Source organism: Hermetia illucens, chromosome 6, assembly GCF_905115235.1.
Source record: "Hermetia illucens chromosome 6, iHerIll2.2.curated.20191125, whole genome shotgun sequence".
Taxonomy (NCBI): domain Eukaryota; kingdom Metazoa; phylum Arthropoda; class Insecta; order Diptera; family Stratiomyidae; genus Hermetia; species Hermetia illucens.
This window is the reverse complement of record NC_051854.1, coordinates 15,476,686-15,491,780: the sequence shown is the minus strand read 5'-3', so window position 1 is coordinate 15,491,780 and position 15,095 is coordinate 15,476,686. Positions and strand designations below refer to the sequence as shown.

The 15,095-nt window shown below is 46.0% G+C and overlaps 1 protein-coding gene across 1 annotated transcript; it reads right to left on the bottom strand.

Moving 5' to 3' along the window:
• Positions 1-1,230: 1,230 nt before the first annotated feature.
• LOC119659809 (transmembrane protein 135-like) lies at positions 1,231-14,804 on the bottom strand. The gene is made up of 6 exons (XM_038068081.1): positions 14,537-14,804; positions 3,188-3,353; positions 2,188-3,039; positions 1,988-2,128; positions 1,725-1,891; positions 1,231-1,529 (listed from the first exon to the last, which is right to left on the bottom strand). Exons 2-6 carry the CDS (start codon positions 3,335-3,337, stop codon positions 1,409-1,411), a joined length of 1,431 nt encoding a protein of 476 aa, XP_037924009.1. The 5' UTR covers positions 3,338-3,353; positions 14,537-14,804; the 3' UTR covers positions 1,231-1,408.
• Positions 14,805-15,095: the final 291 nt, after the last annotated feature.

The window sequence follows — 15,095 nt, the reverse complement described above, 5'->3', positions numbered from 1 at the left end:
AACACTCAGCTGTCCATATCAAAAGGGTTTCCACCCAGTCAGCGGTGCAGCTATGGTAGATCCCAACATCTGCACACTATTTCACTCTGGCCAGAAACAAGCGTTTGTAACGCATTTCGTAATATGCAATACGATTAAATATATATACAAACAACGACAAGAAATGTTAATGATCATTTTCGAAATGTTAGAAAATTTCTTTACTGACTTTGAAATATTTAAATACATTCTGGAGTTTTGTGGAATGGTAAAAGGTGAAAGAATTTGGTAAGTAGAATTCAAATTTAGAATTATGATTTTGAAGTTACCATTTGGAAATAAGTGGATATTAGGATGGGCATAGAAAGTTGAAAGAGGGTAAAAGAGGTATTAAATGGAGTTAAATAGGAGAAAGCTAAATATGCTCTTTACAATGAAATGAATCTCGCATCCTCTCCTTAGAGGACATAGAGAACGGACACTACACCATATCTGTTCAAAATTTATTAGCCATCTAAGTACAAACTTGACCATGAGGTCATCATAACAATAATTTTCACGAAGTCAATTATATTAAATAAATGTCAATTTCTGTTCTTATTCGAATTTCGTAAATAAACATAAATAAAATCCAATAATTTATATTTACTGCAAAGAAATGCTACTACAATCCTAACAAAATAAAGCGCAGAGAAGTTAAAATAACAAATTAATTTCCCCCAAAACATAACTGATATAGGCTGACCATCACCAGTAACTACAGGACTCCTTCACTTCAGGGAAATCCTTCCTTAATTGCTGAATATCGACGCTATTTGGAATTTGTTGTAAGAAACGATCCAGGAAAAGCCTTAATGACAGACCTAGATGAAGGTAATACCTTCGAATCCAATGAATTTCGGAGCGCTGAACCTGCGAAAGACCAAAATAAAAACAGCATATGGGCCCTAGAATTGGACCACTTGCTCCCTAAAAACACTAATCATATTAACCTATTAAATCTGTATATACCTGCACAACACCAAATCACCATCTATACTTACCCGAATACATAGATGCGGATAAGGATGCAGAAACGTAACATATTTCTAAACTGAGGTACCCTAAAAAAGTCTCACCATAAATCGCAATTTCCAATCTTCCAACCTGGAGAACCTTAAAGCCTGCTGTAGTTCTTAAAAATGACGACTCGTAGCGGATTTGAGCCTGAATGAAAACTAAACTTCTACCACTCTGAAGAAAACCACTTGCTTCCTACTTATCATTTATTTCCAACGAATAACAAATCTCCATAATTAATATAATTATCACTATTTAAAAAACGTCGCACTAAAATTAAAGCCATATAAAAATATCGTATCCAATTTACATTTACCCACACGAATAAAATTACATAACCATCGCCATCAAACGAACACGACCCCCTCACCTAGCTGAAGGCAAATTTCACTTTGCCAGCCTGAGTCTTGGTTAGCTTCAACGTTTCTAGGACAGCCTTACTCGAATCTAACCCCCAAACATCGAATGCACTCCTATCCATTATAGCCACTCTATAAATAAACAAAAAACGAACACCAAGTTCAGGATTTATTTGCCTCGGAACTATGAATATTTTAGCGAAACAAAAAGGACCTTATCTGGGATCTAAACAAATTGTTCCTTTCGGAGGAAAGTAAGTCAAGCGAGAACAAACAAAAAATGAAAAATGAAGGCGCGCTTTCTTGCAAAGCACACACACAACTTACCGTCCACCTGAGATGCCGTGCAGGAATTTCCAGTAGCTGGGTCGTAAATTCAGAGGCTCAAATATGCCGACATGGAATAAAAGAGCGGTGCTAGCGCAGTAGAGCAAGGTTTGGAAGCCAGGTACTTTTGGAAGGTAACCTTTATCGACTCCGATGTTGTAGCTAATCTGAAATTATGTAAGGCAATTGGAAGCGTAATGAATAAAACAATTTTAAGGACTTTGACTCTTAGCGAGCGACTTGGGGGTTGTTGGAACATGTACCTGCAACATTTTCCACATTACGTATAGAGCCACCGTCACGTCAGGATATTTCGTGAACGCACAGCTGGCGGCCAGGCCTGCAGGAATGGCGTACAACGGATGATCGAACCCGGTTATGTGTCTCAGTGAGCAAGAAATTGACTAGAAAAAGGAAGCAAAATGCTTAAGTCATTCACACTGCAAACGAGCTCCCCACTCACCCTAAACAGAAACGAAAATCCTCCCAGAAACACTCCCAACTTAAGTGTTTCCCGATTGAAAATAACTTTCTTCAAGCTCAATTTCCTCTGCAGCAGCTTTTTCAATTGCAAAACTATTTTTAGTGTAACTTGTAGACCAAAGCCAACCATAAACAGCCTGGAACCGCCACTAACCGAATAATAGAGGCAACTATAATTGTGCGGACAGGATTTGTGTTTGCTTTGCGATTTGATCTTATCCAATAATTGAACATAAATTCGAACCAGAAACGAGATATCGCTGTAATGATTACGTCGTTGTCGTCGTCCAACCCGGTCCTCAGCTCCCACAGCACCTTCGATACCTTCAACACCCAGCGCTTCGGCAGGTGATTCAGCACTTTCATCTGCCCCAGTGGGGCGTCGTCCCTCCTCATCACCACCGACAACAAATCGGAAAATATTAAATAGTGAATCCTGATATTGGTGATGTAGTCCACGTCGATAAAGATATAATAGAATGGACGCACTTGTACCAAAAATAATGGCTTGTCCATGAGGGATCGATTTGACGATACCTCGAGAGGCAGCCATAGACCAGGCTGTCTCTGTTGCCACGTTGGCTACGTAGAGGGTGAGTAATATGCGACGAGCTGGTCGTTCAACAAATATTGCACACAAGCTTGCCAAAAAGGCAGGAACATATGATACCGTTATGAAATGAAATGTACCCAACACATGGCGGAGGAGACAGGTGAACATGATAAAGCTGAAGGCATTGGTCGTTAAAAACGCCGAGGATTGTAAAATTCCTAGAATTGTGCGCTTGATATCGCGCGGCGTGGGAATTCGTCCGCGTGTAATAAGCGAGAGCTGGAAATAGAGAAATATCATATTAACCCAGATTTTTGAGTATTCATGACAAATTCCCAGCGGAATTCCTACAAAAGCAGGCATCATGGGTACCATTTCAATAGTGAAAATTGTCCTGACTGCAGAAATATGTGGGAAATGCGCTTACCAGATAAACTGCTGTGTATATGCGAAGACTATGCTGTGATGCTTGGAGAAGAAGCCCCGCAGTGGAATTCCAGCAACTGTCTGTCCATGGGTGCGCGTACTGTGTACATGGCACCGTCACGGGGACTAGTTTGCTTTGAATGTTCGTCATGGTGATTCATTTAACGCTGAAATCAAAAATAGACAATTGAACATGTTTAGTTCTCTTGCTTTGTATTTCGATAATTGGAAATATATTCAGAATATATTCCTTTCTATTAAATATGAGAATATAAACGCCGAAAGGATTCATATAAATGCCAAAACTCGAACCCAGGTTTAGATAATAAAGGACCTTCTCCTCAGTCCGGGCCAGGAAAGGAAGTTGGTGATGTACACGGACCTGTTCGGATTCGCGCGGACGGGACACTGTGAACCTCGGGAGGCTCCCAATCAACGGTAGTGGAAGGCACTAGGAAAAAAGACAAAGCTCCTTAGAACTGAGGTCATGGGCATTACTGTATCACCATGTGTGACATTATCTACAGGAATTGAAAACAAGTTTTTAGGTCAGAAGTAAAGTGCCGCTCTGAGGAGCTCAATTAGCGCTGTGGTGCGCTGTTTTGATACCACAAACTCTTAAGACCGTGACTGCTGTTTTGAGGGTAAGCAGACAGAGCCCAGCCGGCTCAAATCAACCGCTGCGTTCACGAAAGAAAGGAGCTGTCCCATTCTTGCCGCTAGAAATCTCTCTGAGAATGGTTTACCTAGTGTCCGTAGACTGACTCTAACTATAGGGGCAATTGCAAAGGGAGTGCCTGGGGATTTCCTCCTCTTCTCTGCAACTTCGACAATGCGAATTGTATGGTATGTTGAGTCTGCCGGTATGATCCCATATAGGACAGTGCCCTATGTAGACCCCCATAATCTTATACTGTAGACCGCGTTGCCTCGAGCGAGCGCTGATTCGTCCGTAAATTCCGGGATCGGCTAAGCGTAGGTCACGCCTCAGGGAACTGGGGTAGGGGCTGCGTCCCCGAGGGTACACCCGTTCCTGACTATTGCGGCCCGCTCCCTTGCACACGATGCGCTGGTTAACTTTTAATGGAGAATAAACATAAATTAATAAAAAAAAATCGACGAAACAACAGGGAAGAGCTGAATACGTCGTTCACCGCAGCGATCACCGAAAGAGCCAGCGAGGGCTGACATACTCGATGTGACACCGGGACACCCAAATAAAGTGGAAGCCTTATCGAGTGGCGACTGACCATGCGGAGATGGCAACTCCAATATCTTGTAGTTCCGGAAGAAAGCTCAGTCAGAATCATTAGTCCTGAGCAGATGGATTCAGACACAAACTGAATGGAAGTGCAGTCAACCGTCCTAACTAGAGCCGAAAAGGAAAGGCTCATCAGGAAATGCACAGCAGTGGTGAAGCGAATGTGGCCGGCAACGTTCCTCCAGAGGAACGTCAGCAAAGGCATCAAAAACGGGCTAATGGAACTGAAGGAACTATTGAACCGCATCTCCTTCTATAGGCGAACGTGGAGAGCAGAAACAGCCGCACTCCCCGCTGAGAATGCTGCTTACGTCAAACGGACCGCAAACAGCTCCAGCACGGGGATCAGACAGGGGGACAGCATGCCGGAGATACGGCCAAGTGGGTCATCAAGCGAAGACCTGCAATGAAAGCGAGAATTGTGAGAGCGACGCACACACTGCGGGCCCGGGACGGGGTCCGATCTTCAGCGCGGAATTGGAGAGGGTGCATTTTAAAAATTAACATGCACCGGAATGCAACCGCTCACCAGTTGCTAGCACAGCCCGCTGCGGAAGTAAATGCTGATCTAGTGCTGATTAGCGAGCAATACCGAAACAAGGACCCGTCCTCATGGCATCTCGACTTATCAGGCACCGCTGCTATCGGGATGACGTTCGACTTCGTGTTCTTGCCGAACGCCGAGGGGTTTATCTGGATCCGGTGTTTGGGGATAACGTTTTTTAGCGTTTACCCGACGCCGAACGAGATGATGCTTGACTTTCGGCGCCGGCTTGATGCTATGGAGGACACCGTTTCGAGCACGGAGGGACGAATCCTGGTGGGTGGTGATTTCAATGTCAGGCCTCTTGAATGGGATATGTCTCAGTCAGACTCCAGAGGGAAAGGGATTCTGGAAATGGCGGCGAGAACCGGGCTCACAGTTTTAAATACCGGATTCACGCTAACGTTTCGGCGTCCAGGCTGTGAAGGAAGCATTCGCGTCGCGGAATTTCTGGCATCATCGGTGGACGGGTGGCGAGTCCTAGAAGACTTCTCGGCAAGTGATCACCAGTACATCGCGTTTGACGCTACTTGCCGGCGAGCACCAAGGCAACGCTCCCCTGTCTGTGCAATGTCGCGAAGGTTAACATCGGGAAGTTCTTCGAAGCTCTTGGAGCAGGCGGGGCCGCGGTGAAGGGAGCTCCATATAAATAAAGGTAAAGCGGCTGGCAGAACCTTGTTAACGAGGTGAATGAGGACCCGTGGGGACTTGGCTATAAGCTCGTCACCCGGAAATTCGGGGCTCTGCATACTAAGTACCGACCAGATGGACCGCATTGTGCGGGCACTGTTCTCCAGACACCATGTACGCAATGATGTTTCCACAATGAGAGAGCTCGAAGAAGCCGTTCTCACCATGAAAAACAAGAAGGCGCTAGGCCCTGATGGTATCCCGACGGAAGTTTACAAACTGGTGTTCCGCCAACGGCCAGAATTGCTGCTTGAAGCGTTCAACGCTTGCTTGAAGGAGGGCATTTTTCTTTATCGCTGGAAAGTGACCAGACTCGCATTGATCAGTAAGGGTACAGGAGACCCGAAGCTCCCGTCTGCATCCCGACCGTTGTATATGCTTGACACGGCCGGAAAAGTGCTCGAGAAGCTCATCAGGAGTAGACTCAGTGAAGCGATCCGCGCTGGCGGAGATTTATTCCCAAGGCAGTTCGGGTTCAGGACAGGGAGATCCACAGTAGATGCTATCATGGAAGTCGTAGAAGTGAGCCGATGCACCCAGTCGCCGATCTCGACGGATAGTGCTGCTCATAACGCTTGATATCAGAAATGGACAGATATGCTAGGCACATTAGAAAACTCACTCCACGTGCCAAGCTATCTTTTGCGGATATTGAGGGATTATTTAAAAGACCGCTCCCTGCTCTATACGACGTTAGAGGCCCAGAGGAGGATGCAAATCACGCCGGGAGTAGCACAGGGATCCATCCTAGAGTCGGACCTCTGGAACGCTTCTTACTATAGTTTCCTGAGAATCGATATGCCCGAAAAGTCGTGCCTGGTCGGTTGTGCAGACAAAGTTGCAGTATTTGTTGCCGGATGCACCGTTGAACAAGCCCAGAGCAGACTTTGCATATTGATGCGACGGGTAAGCGGATGAGCCTTGCCCTAGAAAAAACCGAAGTGGTCATCTTGATCAGAAGGAGAATCCTGACCTTGTGTCCCATATCGATCAGTGAGTTGACTGCAGAGTGAAAACTAGCGGTTAATTACCTTGGTTTACTGCTCGACTCGAAGATGAGCTTCTTCGAGTAAGCCAAAGCAGAAGTGGACAGGGCTGCAGCTGAAGTCGCGGCCTTGAGTCGGCTAATGGCGAATGATACCCTTAGCAAGGAGGTGCATCGTAAACGCTTCGCTCAAGTGCAGAGGCGGGGAGCATTGCGGATGGCGCTAGCTTATCGCACCGTCTACGAATCGGCTGTGATGGTGATCGCGGGAGTGAGCCGAGGAGCGCAAAGCTATCTACCGCCGTCAGCGCGAGAACTTAAGAGAGATGGTTACCCGTGAAGAACGTCAACGCACCCTTACCGAGTGGCAACTTTCTTGGCAAAATAAGCCAAGGGGCACATGGACTGCACGCACGGTGAGATAGATTACTTCCTTACCCAACTTCTAAGTGGGCATGAAGGCTTTCAGTCTTACCTCAGTGGTACAGGTGGTGTGCGTTCGCCACCTGCGATCCGCAGCCGCTAGGTAGTGCACGTAGATTCCGCCCATGACAATCGCCAGCAGGACACATACTGCACCCGCCGAAGGACTCCCAAGAACAGAGCCTGCCTGACCAGTCCATCAGCCTACTCACTCCCCTTTATACTCCTATGACCGGGAACCCACAAGAGTGTGACCTTGAGCGTGCCGCCCAGACTGTTCGGCGCGTTTCCGCATTGCTCCACCAGCCTGGAGGATATCGCCACTCAGTGCAAGGCTTTAATAGCCGCAAGAAGAGTAAAACAATACATTAGTGACTGACAAACACTCTGTAGTGCTCCACACTGAGGTCAACTTCCACAGTTTCCCTGCGGGTTGCGGTCCATATAGTAACAAGTGAACAAATTAGCGATAGGGATCTCATCTCAATGAAGTCGGTTACTAACATAGGAAAACTAACGCGAAGTCATCAATAATCATTGGCGCGATAATCCAATTGTGTCAGAGCCTTGAAGTGTGTTAGAGCATTCAAGACCGTAACGATACACTACAGAATTACAGTACTTGCAGCACTGTGGTTAGCATCGCGCTCACCCGTGATTATAACCCTGATTTCATCAGGTACTCATTCACAGCTGAGTCGACTGGTATCCGACGTCAAATCACGATACAAAACCGACTGCAACCAATGAGATTTTAACGGCAACTTTCCATACGACAGCCGACAGTTCTCAAACCACTGAACTATCCGGACCATCTTGCCTCGCTGCTGGTCGATATTGTTGGAGTTTTCTGAAGAAAATAGTAAGCTTTAACAGTGAAAATACGGTCATGCAGGAGTACCTATGGAAAAACTATTTGACCTTGGAGAAAATCAAGATTTAATAGTCAAAGTTTTCTCAGTGGGCACATTGATGAGGCTACCTCAAAGTGCCTCCATCAGGTAATTCCAGCGATAAATTCTGTCAGCAGTCCTAAATATACCGTATCAAGTTGAAGAGAATTGAGTATGTCGGATGTTGGATAGTCAGCCCCCGCAGAAGGTACAGTTTATGAGTGCCAAGAACGATAGATCTACAGATGTCCACTGATTCAGCATGGTGTTGGAACTGGACCAAAAGTTTCCGAGTGTTTTCAACCATACCAGGAACCTGTAAACTTCCAAACCGCAATTATAAAATCGATTGGAATAAAGACTGGTTAAACTTCTAGAACGCCCAGTAACACTCGGAGGAAGTTCGCAGCGAGACTGGTTTAAAACATACTATGAGGAACTGAAAGGAGAGAGTGAAATTTCAACACTATGCAGAGGTCCTAAATGGACAGGTCGGACAGTTTGGATTCTCTCAGAAAAGAAGATGATACTTTCATAACCTTCAGAGTTGAATCAATACTTTCTTGGAAGTAGATCAACCAGGAGAACACTTGTTTGAATTGAGAAGATGCAAATCATTCTGAGAGTCGTGAACCTTTCGAAATACCTGTCTTGGATGGCATTTATCCAGCGATGCTAAAGGGGGCTATAGAACAGCTAAATCTATAGAACACCGAAAATCTGAAAAACAAAGGAACATTATGAGACCACAGAACCGTAGCTATCTTGGCAATTCAACTCAAACAATAAGGTTGCCATCTATCGAGCAGCGTTTAGATTTTCACCCAACTTATTCCGAGTTGCCTAAATAATTGACGTTAAGATAGAAGAGGATCACCCTTTCTTCTGATTGCGCTGGGTACGACCATCTATCTTGCAGATTGTTACCTCTATCCGCGGCACCCATATCCGTGGGTGCTTTCAAGCATATCGACTTCTTTAAGGACTCCCACAAGCAAATATTCATAAAAATGTAAATCAAAATTGAGCTGGGATTGTCATATAGGTCACCTCAGCTGATATCATTGGCAGATTCTCTGCGAAACTACTATTGGATTTTGCGTCAGGAAAGTCTTTCATGTTTTTACAGCTTTCCTTTTTGTCGAGGATGGAACGTGTACGACAATTTTTTGGTCAACACAAGCGAGGAGGTCTCGATCTTCCCCATCACCAGACTCAATAAATTATTCGTATAGTAGCTAAAATTAGCGGCAGCAAAATCCACGCCCTTATATACGCACGGCTATAGGCAAGTAAACGTCCATTTTGACTTTCTCGTGGCGCTTCACTTTAACGGACATTAGCAACTCCACATTAGACGCAAACTTCCGGCTGGTGAATATGCAGGATAGGTCCCTGATAGACCCAACAACCTCCCTTATGTGGCCAGGAAAAATTTCAACTAGCTCGAACAACAATACTTTTTCCATGATTTTTGAGGCTGTCGCCGATCTACATATCCAAGCTTTCGAAGGTGTGTCCTCTACCAAACCAGAAGCTCGCTCTTGGCCGGAAATAATTTGAACATCTCCTTAAACAAGGTATATGTGGGCCTTCCAACAGCTGATGATCATCTCCACTCCATCTGGTTCCCAAGCCTAACGCCGAATGACGACGTTGTAAAGATTACAGAAGCCTGACTGCTCCGACGATTTTGAATCAGTGCCTTATTCCCCTTATTCAAGGCTTCGCGCTTTTCTTAGCAAAGTATCGTGTTTTCTCGAGCTTGCGGGTCGCGAAGATATTCCAAACAGCAATTTGCGCAATTTTCGGACTTTCATACGAATATATCTGACTTTTGGCCAGTGCAATATGTCGGAGACATTCCAGAGATTCATATACTCTAGATTACGATACCTGGAGTTCTGTTTCATCAACTTGGATTATGTCCTGGTCGCCTTCTTACTGAATTCGAGCATTTGGCACATTTCGAGTGCATTTCTCAACGCTTCCTTGGCCATAACTTCGCTCTCAACGTTAAAAATTCAAATTCTTCCAACCGCAGATAAAATTTCTAGCCCACTCTAGTCTCCATCCAGACAAGGTGGAACAAGCGGGCGCGAATTCCGCTGCCTAAGACGGTAAAAGACAGGTTCTTGGACATGGTAAACTTCTATCCTCGTTTCATGTCCAAACCGGTTCACCATCAGTACCTCCTTAACGGCTTTTTGTTTGGGCCTAAAACCAAGGAATCGCAAAAGGTTGTGTGGTCTCCGGAAGCCTGCCGAGCGTTTGGGTTCACCAAGCAGCAGCTGGTAGACGCTATATTTTTGGCATTCTCTCAACAGGATGAAACCCTAGCTACGTTCGTCAATGACTCAGACGTGGCAGTAAGCGCTGTTCTTCACCAGAAAGTGAATTAAAGCTGTCCACCGCTGAGTTTCTCCTTGAAATAATTAAATTACGCTCAACGGAACCACAGCACCCTAGATAGTGAACTATTAACCACGTATATGAGCTTTAAATACTTCCGTTTTTCTCTTCAGAGCAGGTCATTCACATTTCTCACGGAACGTCAACCCCATACTTTTGCCTTACGGTAAAAGCTCAACATTGTGTTCTCTCTCCAACTTCAACACTTAATCTTCATTATACCAGTTTACTTCGTACATTCATCATGTGCCCGATAAAGACAATTTGGTCACTGACACGTTGTCACGGATCTCAGAATACCGAACGTGGCTTTGAAGGCGGCAAGACCGGGAGCCCTGGCAATCGAATCGGCAAAATCCAAGGGGAATGAAAAAGGTGGATGGATCAATGTAGTTAATAAAAAGGTGAAGAAAAAGACAAATACGCGAATTCGGGCAGAAGTAATTGTGGTCTCCAGCAAGGGAAATTTGTCCAACGCGGAGATACTAAAAACGGTCAAAGCTGATCCCGACCTAAAAGATCTATGCCGAAATAGTCAGCAAGATTCGAAGGACCCAGAAAGATGATCTCATATTTGAGCTGAAAAAATCCAGCTCAAGTTAAGAACCCACTTGTCACTCTGAATGTTACAGTACGGACCCAAAAACATGGGGTCTACAAACAGTGCAAGGATCTCGATGAAGTGACATCCAAAGGAGAAATTTACACTGCCTTGATGGAACAGTTCAAGTTGGAAGAACTTGCTGAGGAGTCTATTGTGAGTTTGCGGAAAGCCTATGGCAATACTCAAAACGGTCACATTGCAATTACCAGTGGACGCAGCGCAGAAGTTATTCGCGGCCGGGAAGGTTCGTTTCGGATGGATTGTTTGCTGTCTGAGAGAGCAAATTTCTCTAAAGAAGTGCTTCAAGTGTCTCGCGAGGGCATGCAATAGAGGCATTGATCGCTCTGATCAATGCCTCTGGTGCATGCATATTGCCAAAGAGTGTAAAAGGGACCCCAAATGCTTATTGTGCGAAGGAAGGGAACGACGGGATTACCGGCATATTGCCGAAAGTGTAAATGGCCGGAATTTAGGAAGGCACTGATTTTAATGAAAAAATGAGGTCTATTCAAATAAATCTTATCATTGCAGGGTCGCTCAGGATTTACTCGAGCAGACCACATACGAATCCAAGGTAGAAATTGCCAGCATTAGCGAGCCCTATAGAAACCTTCACGGTGACGTATGGGTTACAGATTCGACTGGTGGAGCGGCGATATGGGCATGCGGTCGACAAGCCATACAATGTACTGGGAATCAGACAGTGGCTTTGTATGAGCAAAAATAAACGGGGTATATGTGTATATCTGTTACACCCCACCAAGTCTGACACTGTCAGGAGTCATAATGCAAGGGTGGATGCTGGTGACTTCAATGCTTGGGCCCGTGAGTGGGCTAGCAGAGAGACAAATGCAAGGGGCCGCAGTCTATTAAACGCCTTGGATGTAATTATGGCCAACGAAGATTATGTAAACACCTTTCAAAAAGGGGGGGCTGCCTCTATGGTAAACCTAACTTTTGTCAGCCCGGCAAAAACACTTGGTAAGCCTTGGTACGTTAGCAAGGGCTAGCTATGGGTGGAGTAACCAGGCAGAAGATGGCTGGTCTGCAAAAGCTCCGGACGAGCAGACCTTCATAGAAATGTGGCTAGACCAACCCAATAGAGCAGGCGCCTCTACAGAAAGAGTGGTTCGTGTTGCCCAATGCATCGCGAAAGCATGTGCCGCGTCCATGCCTAGGAGAAGACCAAAGTACTGGTGGAATACTGAACTAGCCAGCCTTCGATCAGCCTGTCACCGAGCCAGAAGAGCCGCTCAGAGGGCGGTAGGCAGAATCTACCAACTGCAAAAAGAGCGCGCCTATAAGGAAGCCAGCAAAACCCTCAAGCTCGTTATCCAACGGAAGCAGATGTAAACCCGTGGGGAAGCGCTTATAAAATCGTGATGGGGTAATTCAGAGGCCGTTCATCTCCGCAGATCCGTGCCCTTCACTCTTGAACAGCCAGAGAGCATGGAATAAGTTCAGCGCAGAGCTGATCGCGCAACGTGTCCTTGCTTACGCATCCGCCTGGAAGTGCACTGGAACCACGCAAACGTCTGCAACGAACCCAGAGTTATGCCAACACAGAATCAACTGTATAATTTGTAAACAATAAAATATGGGCACTGCAAGAGCCGGCAGGTGGTCTTTTTGAAGGTTTCGCTCTGGTCTCCAATGAGCCGTTTTCCCTGTAGCTGCGGTGGTTTTGTTGCGTTGACGGGGTATAAGTTCAATCTGCTTCCGCTCCGGTGTTCAGCTTCTTTTTCACTCGCTAGCCCGAATGTCTCGGCAAGATAAACCCGCGGGAGACGCGATTCCCTCTGTGGCAGCAGTTTCAGTTTTCGCCAATTGGAAGCGCAATTTGTGCCGGCAGGCTTCACAACAGATGCCACGCATTTTAACCACGCCCTTATGGGTCTCCATGAGGAGACTATTGATTTGCTGACGGACGTGTTGAAGGACTGCTCCTATGTCAAACTGAAAGAACAGTTGATACCGTCAGTTGTCAGTGAGTGAAGAAGCGAAGCGGAATCACTTGCTGAACGATCTGATGGTGGGCGACCGTAACCCCAGTTAGCTCCTTCGAGAAATCAGGCAGCTGGGTGGGGATAGGGTCGACGCAGAGCGATTGAAGTCCCTCTGGTTGCAACGCTTTTCGGAAGGCACCCAGGCCATCTTGGCCTGCGTGGACTCGGGATCGCTGGAGTTATTGTCCGCCACGGCCGATAAAGTGCACGAGGTATACCCACGCCCCGTGTGAAGACATGAACGCAATAATAACGGCACTTGCAGACGCCGTGTCCAAACTCACGATGACTGTAGGTACTTTGCGTTCGGGAGGTAGATCTCGATTGCAGTCACAGTGGAGGTTTGCTTCCCGAAAAGGGCGTTCGAGTACTCGTAGGGAAGCATCGACTCCGACGATTTGCTGTTACGACTGTAAATTCGAAGCCCAAGTGACTAAATGTACCGCCGGATGCAAATTCAATGCAACAAAAAACTAGACTTGAGGGGCCTTGGCGACGGCTACCCAAAGCGCAGTAGCACCCTTAATGGCAGCACAATCCTCGTAACATGCAACAACGTTGCAACCGTAAAGTATTATGACAATCCCGCGACATATATTTCTTTACAGTCGATCATTGTGTCCATGATCAAGAGTGCAACAATGACCCGATGAAATTTGCATTGTTAAAAATGGACACATGGACTTAATCGCTTCCGCCGCTGGACATATTCTGATTCAAATCTACTTTTTTTTGGAGTTTTCAGTAATGAGAAATGTAAATGCCCTAAGCCATAGGAATTCATTCTAGACCAGTTGGTGTTTGGAGTGAATGCAAGACTTGGCGGGCAGAAATACCTGATTTTCGTCTTCACAGCTGCGATTTCAATTTCCATAGCTTCAGGTGGAAGAAAAAGTTAGAAAAGTTCCCAGCAAAATCGAAATTCGAATTGGATTAGCCTCCACAGCTGCATAATGTGCTTAATCGCAAGCATATGCTCTGTCGATTCCTACTCAAATGAGGAACGTGTAAATGTAAACATTCAGGCTGAAGTGGATGCAATGCTGGCGACGGCGCAGTATCAACCATAAACCTGTTGACCAAGAATCTGAAATGACGTCAAATAAACTTAAATGGGCCATTAATGAGTTCACTAACTGAGAGAGATCTTTGGAGCTGATTTCATGAATTGTTTTCATTTTCCCCAGCAATCTGGAATGCCCGCGCAAGCACCGAATAGTTAGATAATCTGGTCAGATGCCTTCGACTGATAACCGAAACCTCGAATATTGATTTACTGCCGCACAAGTCACGTTATCGGTCCATCTCTTGTACTGTGAACCGCCTTAACCCTTATCAGCATTTTCCCCAAAAAATGCGGTCGCCAGCACTGGACGCACCATGACCTTTGATCCGACTCGGACCACGCAAGTAGATAAGCATAACTTCGCCACTTTCTCCGGGCCGGCTGGGTCAGGAGAAAGTGGTTCCTCCATAGTCCTGCAAAGGATCCAGCACTGGAAAGTACATAATTGACCACAAGCACGACTTACCCCTCGGCAATGGGAAGCAGGACGGCCCTCGGTCTCTGTTACAAAACGCGCACAGCACTTTGCATTTATGCTAATGTTAACATTCTTTCTCACCGTGCCTGGCGCCACCAATTCACTGTCCGCAAGTCGACTCGATTCTAATTAAATTTGCGCGGAACCTTGCAAGGTTGAAATTCCGTATCCGAACGAGCCACGGCGTAAACAACGCACTGTCACTGTCAACGGCACAATGACACAAGCTCGCCACCTCCACCAGCTGATATGGGTGGCGAGCTCTCTTTCCCGCATGTGGAGGAAATTCAAATTCTCGCGGTCAATGGATTTCTCTGTTCCATTCATAATCTTCGGCTATTTCTCGAGTTCTACGCGGCGCTAGATGGCGCGGAATTTCAAAGCGTCCATCTTCTCTACTTTCTCGGCTTTGTTAGGATGTTCACGACGAGGAATTATTTCCTGCGATAACGCACTATCGATATTCGGTTCGAAATAAATTTGCTTGGAAATAAGTGTAGACGAAGGAAACGCGCGCGTGCCGGTTACGGAAAAGGAAACGAAGAAC

Excerpts from the sequence above, each read along its gene's own strand:
- LOC119659809 (XM_038068081.1), bottom strand. The coding sequence starts at position 3,337 with ATGACGAACATTCAAAGCAAACTAGTCCCCGTGACGGTGCCATGTACA. Across the intron at positions 3,040-3,187 it reads TATACACAGCAGTTTATCTG|CTCTCGCTTATTACACGCGG; the intron begins GTAAGCGCATTT and ends CTCTATTTCCAG. Across the intron at positions 1,530-1,724 it reads CACGGCATCTCAGGTGGACG|AGTGGCTATAATGGATAGGA; the intron begins GTAAGTTGTGTG and ends GTTTATTTATAG.